This window comes from Salvelinus namaycush, chromosome 11 (assembly GCF_016432855.1).
Source record: "Salvelinus namaycush isolate Seneca chromosome 11, SaNama_1.0, whole genome shotgun sequence".
In the NCBI taxonomy this organism is placed as follows: Eukaryota; Metazoa; Chordata; class Actinopteri; order Salmoniformes; family Salmonidae; genus Salvelinus; species Salvelinus namaycush.
In genome coordinates this window covers 18,208,674-18,224,534 of record NC_052317.1, presented here as the reverse complement: position 1 = coordinate 18,224,534, position 15,861 = coordinate 18,208,674, and the positions used below count along the sequence as shown (strand labels likewise).

Genomic DNA, 15,861 nt, shown 5'->3' with positions numbered 1-15,861 from the left:
ATGTCATATGGTCAGATGAAACCAAAATATAACTTTTTGGTAAAAACTCAACTCGTCGTGTTTGGAGGACAAAGAATGCTGAGTTGCATCCAAAGAATACCATACCTACTGTGAAGCATGGGGGTGGAAACATCATGCTTTGGGGTTGTTTTTCTGCAAAGGGACCAGGACGACTGATCCGTGTAAAGGAAAGAATGAATGGGGCCATGTATCATGAGATTTTGAGTGAAAACCTCCTTCCATCAGCAAGGGCATTGAAGATGAAACGTGGCTAGGTCTTTCAGCATGACAATGATCCCAAACACACCGCCCGGGCAACGAAGGAGTAGCTTTGTAAGAAGCATTTCAAGGTCCTGGAGTGGCCTAGCCAGTCTCCAGATCTCAACCCCATAGAAAATCTTTGGAGGGAGTTGAAAGTCCGTGTTGCCCAGCAACAGCCCCAAAACATCACTGCTCTAGAGGAAATCTGCATGGAGGAATGGGCCAAAATACCAGCAACAGTGTGTGAGAACCTTGTGAAGACTTACAGAAAACGTTTGACCTCTGTCATTGCCAACAAAGGGTATATAACAAAGTATTGAGATAAACTTTTGTTATTGACCAAATACTTATTTTCCACCATAATTTGCAAATAAATTCATTAAAAATCCTACAATGTGATTTTCTGGATTTTTTTTTCTTCTCATTTTGTCTGTCATAGTTGAAGTGTACCTATGATGAAAATTACAGGCCTCTCATCTTTTTAAGTGGGAGAACTTGCACTATGGCTGTCTGACTAAATACTTTTTTGCCCCACTGTATATCACACATTATGGCTAAGTATAGCCAGAGGACCATGTTGAACACAGCCTTTGCTGACAGCCCCTTCACACTGTGGACCAGCTTCAGTCTGTAGCCTACATGGCTACAGAGCCAAGCCTGCCCATTGTTGACCCACTGAGTGTGATAGCAGGGCTGGCTGGTGGGAGGGTCGGGAGCCCTGGCTGCCCCTGTGTGTCTCCCTCCCTGCTTTTCCCTTGACCTAGCGCCTACACGAGCAGAGGATCTATTAACCCTTGACCTTCTTGATATGTTAACAGTCGATGACCTCTGCTGGTGCAGGCGCTACGCCAAGGAAAGTGTCAAAAGTGCTCCCCTTGGACTGCACAACGGAGCACCCCTTGCCCCCTGCTGCATTCGCCACGGTAAGAGCCTGCCCCCCGTCCCCTCAACACTCCCCAGCTAGCTTATTGCAGGCTTGGCTCCCTCCATGCCTCCGTTGACATTTAGCGTACGCTCGCCTCGGTAGCAGCCTCAGTGCTGAAAGGAAACGGTGCCGACTTTGTTTAAACTCAAGCCTCCATTAATGTCTATTACCTCTCATGTGGAACCTGAATGATTCTTGGGGGGGGGGGGGCTTGTGCCGTGCCTAATTAATCGTCCCTTTCAGCGTTTAATGACGCCCTCCTCGATTACCATCAGCCGTTCCCTGGCCTGGGAGAGAGAATATGAGGAGTTGTCCCAATCTCCCTGGAGTTATGGCGCGTTGTCCCTCCTCTCGCCGTCCCTCTTCAGGTCCCCCATGGCCCCTTTCGCAATCACAGCCACCTAAAGATTAATGTCCCCGCACGCCATTTGCAGTTAAGAAAAGCCGACAAAGACTTACGGCGCAATGGCTGCTGTTCTGCTGTGTTAAATTTCTAATTATGTGGGGGGGTCGTGACTAGAGAGATAGACGTGGAAGGATTGTTCATTTCAGTCACGTGACCTAGACCTACAGTAGACCATCTTTACCTGTCATCCTGGAGAAAGAGGAGGAACCTTCTAGGTTTAGGCATCTTCCTAAAACACTGTTTGGACCTATGAAGAGAATAGATTGCCCTCTCTTTTTGTCCTGTCAGTGTGTGAGAACATGTAGGGGTAATAGACCATAGTTGTGGCACCGTGTCTGGTTCTCCTGAAACAGTGTTCCCATGAAGAGTAGATTGGCCCCGCTCTTTGTCCTGTCAATGTGTTAAAGGCCTAACATTAGCGCGTAGACTCATGACATTAGAGTAGTTGTGGCACTGAGGATGGTTGTCATGACGGCCTCCCCGCCCGCTTTTGTAATTCCTGATCTTCTGGTACCAAACTAAATGCTGTGGCGTCGTCTAGGAGACCTGGGGCGCAACGATTCCCCTCCACTCCGCTGACCCGCGTTATTCCCAGCGAGGCAGCAAACTTTTCTGACATGTTGTGAATGCCAATAGCGTTCACTGCTGATCTTCTGCCAAGCAGAGGAGAGCGCCACGTAGTACACAGCTGGAGGACAGAGGTAGAAAACTCCCAATAGGCTACCATGAATTTACAGTGTGTTTTTGGTCCATGTTACCATATTAAAAGGTTGCCTCTGTCACAACCAGACTTTCTGCTGGGCTGTATTGCCTGCTATGAGCCTGGTTATCCACACTGACAGAGGGTTTAATATGATCAAATAACTCATTATATTAGATTCTAATCAAGAACATTCAATTCATTCTGTTTTTTTTGGATTGCGTCCTTTTTTTGCTGCATTTCAACCAATCATGTCATTGTAGCCGCATGGCTGTCTGCTGAAGTCGATGGACTTTTTTTTCACCTAGCGATGTGATAGTTCAGGACGGAACTTAAAACAGAAATACAAAAACAAGTCAGATTTCCCCATGTTTCTAAACACCTCTTCCTCTGTTTCTTTGTGTTTCAGCACGGATTGGGAAGATGAAGCGCCGGAAGCCAGAGGATGGGCAGGTATGTCCACTGTGCAGCGCGCCGCTGGCAGGGACAGAGGAGGAGATGAGTAGGCATGTGGAACAATGTCTGTTCAAGGTAGCCTCACGTCCGTACCCGTTCCCCCTTAGCCTCAGGCCCCTCAGGCCTCTAGTCAACCAGTCACCTCTCTCTAGTCACTGGTCACCACCACGCTATCTAGTATCTATCAACTCTGCTCCCTCTCTTTCCCCTAAACACGACATAGACATGACAGACTCATAGACACATTGTCTGACAGCCTCTTCTTTTAGTTGTTCACCAAACACTGAACCTGGGCTTCTCCAGTCTTAAAGAAAGATCTTTCCTCTGCTTTCTGCTGGTAATAACATCTTAGTCATATTTTAGTAGCAGTTAGATGTTCAACTGAAGCGTCCAGGGGAAAGAATCATTAGTGTAGGCAAATACTTCTCTCCTGTCGAATGGTCCGCCCACCTCTCTCTCCTGTAGGAAAGTCTTCTTCCTCCTCTGAAACTCTGGTTCCTAAATATAATAGATGTCAAGTGAGGTATCCTGACCAACTCAAAGATTCATGTTCACTCACACTGTAACACGTCATTAGCTCCCAGAACATAATGTATTTATTTATAGTCATGCTTTCTATAACGTTGGTCATGGTTCTGCCCTCGGTCCCTTACTTTGGTGATGGTTTTTCCAAATTTCACAGATCCATTAGTTGTAGTTCTATCACCTATTGTACCTCATAGCTAGTTTTGTATTAATAACAAATATATAAAAAGTTTTGATAAGTTGATAAGCATTTTGGTGATATAGTATACTTGGAATTCAAAGAATTCAGATCGTTTTTGGTTGATCATTTTGATTATGCGAGTAGTTACAAATTCTGACATAGGAGAACATGTATTTTTCTACTCCAAGCCCTACCCTGTGTCTGGTTCAGTGTTGACAGTGTCTTTGTTCTCTCAGAGGGAGGGTGCGTTTGCTGAGGATGACTCTGCAGACATGGACGGAGAGAACGGGACCCGCTTCGAGGAGTACGAGTGGTGCGGCCAGAAGAGGGTCAGAGCTACCACCCTGCTGGAAGGAGGCTTCAGAGGTACACTACAGTGACACTATACACCTATGGGCCCTGGTCAAAAGTAGTGCACTATTAAGGGAATAGGATGCCATTTGGATCGCAACCCTATTTTTCACACTAAAAAATCAATTAGGCTACTTTGGTTCAAAACATTTATGTCACATTTGAGAATCAATTAAATGTTTAGGGTGACTGAAAGTATAAGAGTCTGGAAACCCAGTGCACCAAATGGCTTCCACCACAGCACTCACTCTCAACGCTCTTCCCCGCTAGTCCCAAGCCCCCTCAGTAACAACAACAGAGTGAGGCAGTGTATCATTGCCTTTTAAAAGGACGTGACTGGGTGCAGAGGCTAACATGCCTACCATGCCCACGATTACAGGGTGGACAGCTCTAGGTTTACGTGCCAAATTACACCCTATTCCCTATTTAGTGCATTACCTTTGACCAGGGCCCATAGTGCACTAAATACGGAGTAGGGTGCCATTTGGGATGTGCCTCTGGCTCCAGCTACAGTGTGAGGGCATGTAGCCCTGGTCCAGGCAGGGGTCAGCCCAGTCCGGCCCTGGCCCCAGCCTCTTTAGGAGAGAAAGGAAAACACATTTAGCTGTGCAATTGACCTGTCTGAACCGGTGAGGAGTGATGTGTGTGTGGAAAGGAAAGGGACCAGTGACCCTTTGGGTTCGCCTCAGCCCAGCGATGCAATTATAGCCATGGACACAAAGCTGCCCGCTAGGGAACACAGACCGAACTCTCTTTGTCTCATATTCTCTCCATTTTTTTATCTTGCTCTTTCCTTCTCTATTGCTCTCACTTTCTTTTTCACATTCTCTCCATCTCTGGCTCCCTCTGAAACATATCTTAGCCCACATCATCAATAGGAAGGGCTAGAATTCAATACATAGTCCATTATCAATAGTCGTTGACAACGAGACGGCATTGGGCTGTTGATTACATTGCTCATTAAATTGTATATATTTTAATTTCTCCCTCTCCAATAGTGACTTTTAAATGTAGGTTATCAAGCAACCAGATAGATCTACTTTAGTGATTTAGAAGCTGTAATACATTGATCCAGCCTAGCCACTGTGCTCACCTACATGATTTGTGAATATTTAGTAGGCCATTGGTCTGTGATCAATTACTAGTGTAGTCCGCTTAATTGGACAAGTGTATGATTTGGTCATAGGTCAGCGTTCATTATTTCATGTCTGACAGACAGGCCTTACTTCATTGCTAGAGAGAGCTGTAAAAATGAATTGGCTACAGGTCCTCGTGGTGTGTCTCTGGAGATCACAGGAAAGTCAAGTCTTCTCTAAGGGCCTCTTTCAACCTTGCAAAGTCGCTAAACCCCCCCAAGTCCCCAAATTCGATCCAGAGTAAAACTGCATTACAAAGCCCAATAAGATGTGTGCCTTTTGGCCCCTCTCGCTCTCTCTCTCTCGCCGCAAACCCGTCCAGACAGACAGACATCAACGGCCTACAGATCAGTTTGAATTCTCGACTGAACCTCCTGAGGCTGTCTGTCTGTCTGTCCATTCATCTAATGAGCAGTAGACCCCTTCTGGCGGGCTGTGATAGCCCGACGTCCTGTGATGTGACACAGATAAGGGCTGGTCAAAGTCAGAGGTGCTGGTGATACCACTTGAAAGCGACCCCCTCCCCCCAGACGCTCAGAAGGTGGATTTTTCTTGAAAGCTCTGCTGCAGTCGACCATGGTTCAATGGGTCCAGCCAGACAGAATCCACCATCCATCCAGCCCACGGGGGGGTGGTTGATGCGGAGAGGAGAGACGGAGACAAGGGGCTTCAATTGGATAAGAGGCCTAAGCTATCCTCTGTGAGACACCAGCACCAACACTGACACCTCTCTCCCTTTGAGGGGAGGGAAGAAAGGCAAAGGGAAGCCCTTTAAACAGCACAGAAAAGTCGAAGACAGTCAGAGGGTGGGAGGAAAATCGAACAGGAACACTTTTCTACTTGAGACATGTGGGGCCCTGGTCCTCCTGTGTACATGGCTTATGAGGACCTGGGAGACAGCTCTAAAGGCTGCTGTATTGATGAAGAGGGTCAGATCTGATCCCTACAGCCTGATAGTGAAGACCAAGGCTAAGGGGGCCGATCCGGGGAGAGGGGATTTGAGTCCGCTGACTGAAGATGGCACCAGGGATATAAGGCAGCGCTTTCTCCTTTGTAAATGGGCTTCAAAGATGGCAGCCATCTTTGTTTCTTCCATCTCTGTCCCGTCATCTCCCCAGACGTGTCCTGTAAATGCCAGTGAGATATGACGGCCTTCGACCAGAGCCGACTGGGGAAGGCTGATAAGGGCTATCAGCGCCATGGCGACCGGGTGTTGTTGGTCAGGCTGTCTCTTATGTTGATTGGCCCCTTGACCCTCCCTCGCTGCTCACAGCTCAGAAACCTAACGTTGTCTCTGACTCTGTTTCCGTGGTAATAGGTGTGCCGTGTCACGGTCAGGTCCATGTTACACAGGCAAGAACACATGTATTTTACATGTTCAAGTCAATGAGATGCACAAGATTGGTTATGATAATGAATGTGGTGGATATGTTTAGGTGCACCTGTGTCTGTGCCGGTGTGCAGGGATGTGTGTGTTGGTGTGTCTGTATATCGACCCTGGCTGATATGCCAGAGAGGAGGAGCGGAGAGGAGGAGGAGCGGAGGGGATAAATAAATAATGAAATAATGTGACTGAAAGGCAGTTATGGTGGCGCTGACCTTTTCAGGGGAGATTAGATTGCCTGCCAAGACTGGTTAAAGGGAGAGATAGGGGCTGAGCAGCAGGACCAGACCATGCTGGCCAGCCCAACAGCATGGCTGAGTCCCAAACAGCTCCCTGTATAGTGCATTACTTTTGCACTCTATAGGAAATAGGGTGCCATTTGGGACGCAGCCCGTGACTTAAGACTGCGGTAGTCCTCTCATCGTCCTCTCGTCTGCTCGTGGGACAACAACAGGGTCTGACGCTTAGACTTTGGACACTCCAATTTGGGCTGGATGGTTAGACTACATGCCACCTGCTTTTATAGCATCTCTTGGTTTTACTTTCTAGCAGTCAACTATCAGTGTGATGGGGATCTTGTTTTCCCAACTTGTCTTTTATAGTCCTCTTCCACACTTACCGCTGTGGTGAATGAAGATTGAACTGGATGGAATGCAGCAGTAGTAGTCTGCCCATCTCCGTCAGTTCCAGTTGGGGAGAGTATATTTAAGGGGAATATTTATCCATGTCCCACTGGGTTTAATGCTAATCCCATCTAGTAAAACTGAACTCTGGAAAGTCCTCTTCTTAGGGGCCACTGTGGCCCCAAAACTGTTGGGGGTTGGGGACAGTGAAAGCATCGAGAACCATTCTTTCTTGCCACCACTCAACACCACAGCCTTTTAAAAATCAATGCTGTGCTATCTCTCCCATCCCCTCCCATCTCCTGGCTCCAGCCATGCATCGCTAACTAGCCGCAGTATCAATACCCTGATCAATTGATTGGATTAACAGTGATTTCTGGTTCCTTCCAACCCTCTGTCACTTTCTCCTCCCCAATGTGCCTGGTCACTGGATGCCATTAGTGGGCGGGACAAAGGGACAGTCTGTTTATTTGTTTTAGCCTCTCCTGCGTGTCACCAGTCGTTCACAGTAGATTCATGAAATGCTGGGCATCATTTTCAGTGTATTACCTTTGTGACCGCCCGGCCGCCAGAACTCCCTCCCTCCTTTACAGCAGCCTTAGCGGTATTCCCCAGGTCCAGGTGGTTGACTGTGCTGTGGGAGAGAAAAAAATATTGGATTTGAAAAACACATTTTCAGCCTCAGCGTAGAGCATATGTGAACAATGGCTGTGGTGCATCAATATGTCCAGCCTCTTCCCCTCCGAGGAGGCCGGGGGAAGCGCTGTGCTAAGGGACTGGAGCTGCTGCTGGAGAAAAGAGAGGGTGAAACCCACGTCCCTGCCTGCCACCAAGGATAACCCTTTTTACAATTCTCCCATGCTTTTTAGTGATCATATAAAAGAGACCTTTTAAGTTTGATTTGATCCCTCTGGCTGGGTGGAGCATATGTGAACAATGTGTGGTGCTGTGGTGCACACGTATGTCTGTTCAGCTGCTGGTGGCGGAGACAGTAGTACCAGACAGCTGAGGGGACCAGTGGGCAGCATAGCAGCCTGTCCTATCCAGATATACCACACCACCACCATGCAGGGACCTTGAAGTTATTTAACCTGTTTGGGCTGCAAGCCCGACACCGCCCACAATATGACAACATCCAGCTCAAAGTGCAGGGCGCGAAATTCAAAAGCTAGTTTTTAAAAATATTTAACTTTCACACATTAACAAGTCCAAGACACCAGATGAAAGATAAACTTCTTGTGAATCAAACCAACATGTCCGATTTTTAAAATGTTTTACAGGGAAGACAAAATATGTACATCTATTAGCTAACCACGTTAGCAAATGACACCACTTTTCTAACTCCATCAGTTTCTTACTCCATCAGGTGCTATCACAAATTCGACCAAATAAAGATATAAATAGCCACTAACCAAGAAACAAATTCATCAGATGACAGTCTGATAACATATTTATTGTATAGCATATTTTTTTTCGAAAAATGTGCATATTTCAGGTATAAATCATATTTTACATTTCAGCTACAAATCAGAAAGTGCACCGAAAGCAGCCATAATATTTACAGACACCAACAGACACCAACGTCAAATAGCTTATTACTCATCATAAAACATTTCCGAAAAATATATAGTTTGCAGCAATTGAAAGATAGGCAACTTGTGATTCCAAACAATATTTCCGATTTATTAAATGTTTTACAGCGAAAACAAAATGTATCGCTATATTAGCGTAGCCACAATAGAGAGACACATTTGGGCGCCCACGACCCGTTCACATGCACGACAGATATATGAAATAACATCATAAAATGAGTCTTACTTTGGCTGATCTTTCATCAGAATGTTGAAACAGGCGTCCTCTGTCCAGATGAGTCGTTGTTTCGTTTCAGAATGAGAAATATCCCTGTTCATTTACCATTTCCAGTAGCCGTGGCCCAACGTAAACACAGTCATACGACGGAACACGGCAAAACTCCCGAATAAAGTTTCAATAATCTGATTAAACTATATTGAAAAAACATACATTACGATGATATGGTCACATATATCCAAAAAAATTCGAGCCGGAGACGTTAGCCGTTCGTTAGGAAGGCAAAACAGAAGTCCATCCCACTTCCTTCAGAATACCGGAAGTGGGCGCTCAGGTCAAAGAAATAGGTTTTTTTCCACCACAGACCAAGAGGAGCAAAAAAAATTCTTCTCTGACATCCTCTTTACACCAATAGGAAGGCGTATAGACTGTCAGCAGACTCCTAGGTGTTAAGACCATGTATAGGCATCAGATTGAAAAGAGCATAGATTTCTGACATTTCACTTCCTGGTCAGGAAAAGTGCTGCAGAAGGACTTGTGTTTCACTCAGAGAAATAATTCCAACTGTTTTAGAAACTAGAAAGTGTTTTCTATCCAAAAAGAATAATAATATTCATATTGTACGAGCAAGATTTGAGTAGGAGGCCGTTTGAAATGGGCACGATTTCACTGGCTACTCAACACTTTGCCTTGCAGCCATAAGAAGTTAAATAGTATCTGCCCACTGGTCCCCTCAGCTGTCTGGTACTACTGTCTCCGCCACCAGCAGCTGAACAGACATATTTGTGCACCACAGCCATTGTTCACATATGCTCCACCCAGCCACAGGGATCAAATCAAACTTAAAAGGTCCCTTTTAACACTGAACAAAAATATAAATGCCTCCAATTTTGTGTTAGATAATTTGGCAGTACGTCCAACCGGCCTCACAACCGCAGACAACGTGTAACCACGCCAGCCCAGGACCTCCACATCCAGCTTCTTCACCTGTGGGATTGTCTGAGGGGGGGGTGTTCTGAGGAGTATTTCTGTCTGTAATAAAGCCCTTTTGTAGGGGGAAAACTCATTCTGATGGGCTGGGCCTGGCTTCCCAGTAGAGACCTCTCTATATGAGAGACCCAGTAGGTCTATATGAACTGTAAAATCTTAAAAATTGGTGCATGTTGCATTTTATATTTTTGTTCAGTATATATGATCACTAAAAAGCATGGGCACATTGTAAAACGGGTTATCCTTGGTGGCAGGCAGGGACATGGTTTTACCCTCTTCTCCAGCAGCAGCTCCAGTCCCTTAGCACAGAGCTTCCTTCAGCCTCCATGGAGAGAGGGGAAGAGGCTGGAGGAAGACTACCTGTCTTCTGGGTCTCTGTAGTAGGTTGGCCTTAGAACCTCTATCCATGTCTCTACCTAGCCTATGTCTTAATATGAGCCCATGCCATTTTTTATCCTTAACATCCGAGTTTGTTTGTACTCCACCACAGCATTGTACCATCTCCTGTCTTGACATGAGTCAGCTATCAGTGTCCAGCCCTAGATGAGTGGGAGAGTCAGCCCCTGACCACTCAATCAGCACCCAGCACTGTGTGTCTCTCAATGGCAGCACAGGCAAGGTGAGAGGCAGGGCCCTAAGTGGAGCTGAAAGGGCCAGTCAGACAGCAGCAGGAGTTTGTCTGGCGAGCCGCTCATCACAGGGTTTATAGAGGTGCCAGTCAGACCTACAGCCAGTCAGTCAGCCCCCATAACCAGATAACCAGCCATTGGCAGCTGACACAGCCCCTCCCTCTTGAAAATAAAGGAGAGCCGCACACTCTAGGAGCTCAGATGCAAAAATGTAATATACGACGTTTTGACAGCCAAGCTGTCTTCATCAGGGTATGATCACAAACGCTGCGGGAGGACTCGTTTATATAGTGTCAAAAGACACACAGGTGTCTGTAATCATGGCCAAGAGTGGCCTAATATCATTGGTTAATTCTCAAATATTAAAATGGCATACAAAGAACAGCATACATAAACAAATGGATAGCATTCGATCATAGATTCATTTTAGACTACACAAGCTTACAAACAATTACAATGGCAAAGCCACAATAATCACAAGAATGGCTCAGATCAAAGTCTACGTATTCTCGCGGGGCAGAAATCTCAGAGACCAATTGGTACACTCTGATTTACCACCCCAAGATATTCCTGAACAACGTCTATTTGCGCCCCTACTGGATGGAAATTACAAGTGTAGTGGCTGTGCTCAATGCAATAGCACTTATAAATGCAGATCCTTCAAACACCCACAAACAGGGAAATCGATCCCAATCAAAGGTGTTATTACGTGCTCCACTAAGGCAGTTATTTATCTGATAACTTGTCCTTGTGGTAAAAATTATGTGGGTAAAACAAAGCGCAAATTAAAAGTACGTATCTCAGAGCATCGTAGCACCTTAAGGTGCAAAAACTTGACTTACCCAGTTGCGGCCCACTTTTTGGAAGTAAACCACTCGATTTCGTCTCTGCGTTATATTGGCATCGAACATGTCACCCTCCCTAGGAGAGGGGGTGACCTTGATAATTTATTGTTAAAACGAGAGGCTGCCTGGATCTTTAACTTAAAGACCCTTGCTCCCTTTGGTCTCAACGTGGACTTTGATCTGAGCCATTCTTGTGATTATTGTGACTTTGCCATTGTAATTGTTTGTAAGCTTGTGTAGTATAAAATGAATCTATGATCGTATGCTATCCAATTGTTTTTTGTATGCTATTCTTGGTATGCCATTTTAATATTTGAGAATTAACCAATGATATTAGGCCACTCTTGGCCATGATTACAGACACCTGTGTGTCTTTTGACACTATATAAATGAGTCATCCCGCAGTGTTTGTGATTATACCCTGATGAAGACAGCTTAGCTGTCAAAACGTTGGATATTACATTTTTTGCATCTGAGCTCCTAGAGTGTGCGGCTCTCCTTTTATTTTCAAGTTTTCTACTCCGCTAGTCAGCACCTCGCCTAAATAGGTGTGCGTTTCTTTTTCTTCTAGACAGCCCCCCTCCCTCTGTCTGCCGCTGACAGCCTCACCTGGCCAACAATACTTCACAGGAAAGGAGGGAGAGATGGCAGCATCTCAACATGTCCATTTCAATCAATGTGCTTGACCAGCAGGTTTAATAGACTAACTCAGATCTTTGTTACCCTGCTGGTCTACATGTTTAGAGAGAGGGATAGGCAGACCGGGTCTTAGAGGAAAGGCTACTGTTTGTTGGAGGCCTGGTTTGCAATGTCATCCCATCTGAAATGACAGAAATGAATGTTTCAGCGGTTGTGTAGTATACCAGCCATACTCAACTGGTGGTAAGCATCCGGACCCAGAACGGGCTCCTGTGTAGTTCAGTTGGTAGAGCATGGCACTTGCAACGCCAGTGTTGTGGGTTCGATTCCCACGGGGGACGAGTACAGATGAAAGTGTATGCACTCACTACGGGGGTGTTAAATGCTGATAAACTAGATGTACTCCACCAGCTCTGTCACTACTGTAAGTCACTCTGGATAACCTATCAGAAATGCCTAGTTTATCAACTAGTAGCCTATCTAGCTATCTAAATCTTGTGGTTATCATGGTCAGATTACGTGCCCATGGGCCTTGATCCCCCGGGGGCCCCATTGATTTTGTTGAGTCACTTCGGGTATCATATGAACTCACATAAGACATGGGAAAATGTGTAGATTTGAAGGAAATGACCTTTAAAACTGCAAAATGTTCTCTCCACCAACAAGAGGGGTGTGAACAGTTTGAACAGGGGTCCCATGGGTTGCGAGGTGGGGGTTTGTTACTACGCCGATAAATGACATCCATCCAGACCTTTGCCACCTAGGACATTTCTGGGTCTTCCCAAATAGTAGTTGAGTACCCCTGGTATGTACAGTATTTACACACATGGTTATTTTCCTCCTCAACATTGACAAAGGTTGCATGGTCTGAAAGAGCCTAGACACTGACGCCCACCTCTGCCCCCCCTCCTCTTTCGCCTCCCTCCATCTCCTCAGGAACAGGCTTTGCCATGTGCAGCACAAAGGAGAACCACGACAGCGACGCCGACCTGGACGTGGATGGAGACGACACACTGGAGTACGGCAAGGCCCAGTACACAGAGGCAGACATCATTCCCTGCTCCGGAGAGGACCAGGGAGAAGCCAAAGAACGGGAGGCCCTGCGCGGGGCGGTGTTGAAGTATGTTCTCACTCCTACTCTACTGTACGCTAGTAAACTCTACTCTATTGTCACCTTCTGCTTTGTGGCGTTGTGCTCCTTCTCAAGACATAGCATTGTGTTTCTTTCTGCTCTTCCAGTGGCGGAATGCCATCCAACAGAATAACGCCAGAGTTCTCCAAATGGGCCAGTGATGGTGAGTTGAGGCTTGAAACAAGATGTCATCCTCTGTATTTATGGTTACCTTATTGACATTTTTCGACCGTATTGATGAATGTTGACGTCGGTGCTAATATCTCCCCGTCTTTCTCTCTCTCTGCAGAGATGCCCTCTACGAGCAACGGGGAGAGCAGCAAGCAGCAGCCGCCTCAGGAGCCCAACGCCGCCTGCTCATCCTCCAACGCGCCCCGGACCTGTAAAAACAGCGAAATAGAGAAGTAAGAATCATACCCTCTCTTCTCAGCCCCTTAAACCCCCCCCCCACACACACACACACCTGCCAGGCTGAAATCCAACCACTGCCTCCCCCAGCCCTCTCATATCACGTTTCTATTACTCTCAGATGAGTTTCTTTCCTTCCTACGCCTGGCCTGTTATGGCATAAATGATGCATTTTGTGTGGTCAGTTTTTCCTCCTGTGGTGAATCTAGCGAAGTCTCTTCATCCCCTGGTCTGATCACAGGAGGGTCCCACCATATTGATCCCTCTCTGTAGCTGTGTGCTCCATCTGGGCCAGACACACAGCACCACGCAGGAATCCTAATATCACCCCACACACTACCTCCCCCTTTTGCTACCTAGCCGGCTACCTCCCCAATTCATTACAACCTAATCATGTGGAATTGTTTGCCTAGCTGCTGCTCTACCATCCTCCAGGAGTGTTCACTTAGTGGAAGGTGGTGCACACATACACACACACACACACACTGGGCCTGGGGAGAAGTAGCAGGCTGGCAGACCTCCTAGTGTAGTAGAAACACCGTCTCCCCTGCCTCCTTACCAAGCACCAGATAAATGTGAATAATCTGTGCATGGTAAAGGGCAGCCTCTCTAATTCCCTCATCTCCGTGTCCTCTTCCATATTCCCCGACAAGCGGTGCCCGGAAGCATGGCCAGCCCCTCTGAATGGGTAATTGGGGTCAGAGTAGCACAGCTAGTGGAGAGAGGGAGGGGGACTTTTGTTGATTGCTTGCTTCTGCATGTCTGGCATATTCCTCCTCTTGCTCTCCATTTTGGCTCAGTTGCTTCAGTTTCCCCCACCCCTATCTTAAATGTGGCCACGGGTCGGAAACTGCCTTCTATCACAATCTGTCTGTCTCTTCTTTCTCACTCCTTCTTCACATCTCATTTGACTGTTTCCTTTCCTCAGTGTCCCCAGCACTGCTCACTCTGACTGAGATAAATGTATGTTTTGGTTTCAACAAAGCAGCCACACGGCTCCATTTCTTATTCTCCCTCAGCCGCCATCATCATTGACTTCCTGTGAAGGGCGTAGTAGTAGTAGTACCATCGTAGCAAGTGTTTTATAAATCCACAAACACAACTACTTCCTGTTAACACCCATAGCCGCACACACACACACGTCTCCACTGACTGTGTCCTCTTGGCAGGGCTGCCCTGCCTGTCTGCCTCCCCGGCAGGCTAAATGCTTCATTGCTCAGTTATCGGAGAAGAGTTGCTCTGGCCACATATTAAATATCAGCCTGCTGTTGGAGAACTGAACTGGTGCATAATCAGAGCAGCTTGAGATGCATTGATCTCGACTGCGTCCCAAATGGCACCACCCTATTCCATACATAGTGCACTGCTTTTGACCAGGGCCCATAGAAAAGTACTGCACCATGAAGGGAATAAGGTCCCATTTGGGACGTAGACCTGATCTGGGCTCATCGGTGCACTGTGATCACGTATCTGGTCCGATCTCTTCCTCCCTCTCCCCTGGTTGAAGGTGTATGTACCCAGGATAAATGTGTGTGTGTGCAGAGTGGGGGGATGAATTCATCAGTACATGCTCTGTGGCAGCGTCATTATGATCTGTCTGTGTGGCAGACAGACCGACCGAGAGATGTAAACACAGTGACTGTCTGTGGGATAGGGAGGGAAAGCCTTGTGTCCATCAGGAAAACGGTGTAGGGGTTTAGGCAAAAGGGAGTGTGTAGGAATAGTGAGTTTGTGGTGTGTAGATGTCTGTCCGTGTCAGCTTGAAGCTAGACGGGGGATTGTTCCCTAAGTGGTGAGGCCAGAAGCATGACAGCTTAGGAGATTGATTCATCGCTGTAACTATGTTCAAACTCTCTGCCTCCCCTCTCGTACACACGCACACGCTCGCCCTCAGAGACACCCAGACACACACTCGCCAAAGAGAGAGAATACCGCTCTGCCATTATATGAAGGAGTAGGGGTATTAGGCGTGTTAGGCGAACTGGGCATAGATCACTCCTGCTGGTTGTCAGACAGAAGGAAGAGTAGGCCTTAGCCATGAGAAGGGCCTCCTGCCTGCCCCCTGAATCAGCTTTATTAGCTTAGCTATCGGCTGCTCTGCTCCAGACGTGACACACCTGTTTATTTAATATCATATTTCCATCAGGCAGAGAGAGGGAGAGGTTTACCAACCAGTCTGCTTTGGAGCACTGACTTTGCGTCTTAAATGGCACCCTATTCCCTGTATAGTGCACTACTTTTGATTGTGCCCTATGGGGAAAAGAAAGTCAAACGTAGTGCACTATGTAGGGAATAGGGTGCCATTCAGGATGTATCTACAGACAGTCACAGTAACTCTCCAGCTGAACCTATATTTCTGACAGATATTTAGCGTTTTTCTCCCTGCCTGCCGTTGTTTTCTGCTAGGCCTTATTTGATCAGGTTCCACAGGATGTTGGGAGGGTATTGTATTATACGGCGG

At 46.8% G+C, this 15,861-nt stretch overlaps 1 protein-coding gene across 3 annotated transcripts in view; it reads left to right on the top strand.

The window, feature by feature from the left end:
- Positions 1–15,861, top strand: part of LOC120055878 (E3 ubiquitin-protein ligase RNF220-like) — a 156,973-nt gene that overhangs the window by 126,806 nt on the left and 14,306 nt on the right. For 2 of the 3 annotated variants that reach the window (XM_039003909.1, XM_039003911.1), the window contains 5 exons: positions 2,702–2,823; positions 3,691–3,820; positions 12,797–12,980; positions 13,100–13,155; positions 13,282–13,396. In XM_039003909.1, coding sequence (XP_038859837.1) covers positions 2,702–2,823; positions 3,691–3,820; positions 12,797–12,980; positions 13,100–13,155; positions 13,282–13,396 — 607 coding nt within the window. The remainder of the gene's footprint in view (positions 1–2,701; positions 2,824–3,690; positions 3,821–12,796; positions 12,981–13,099; positions 13,156–13,281; positions 13,397–15,861) is intronic. The other variant, XM_039003910.1, reaches the window with a different exon arrangement.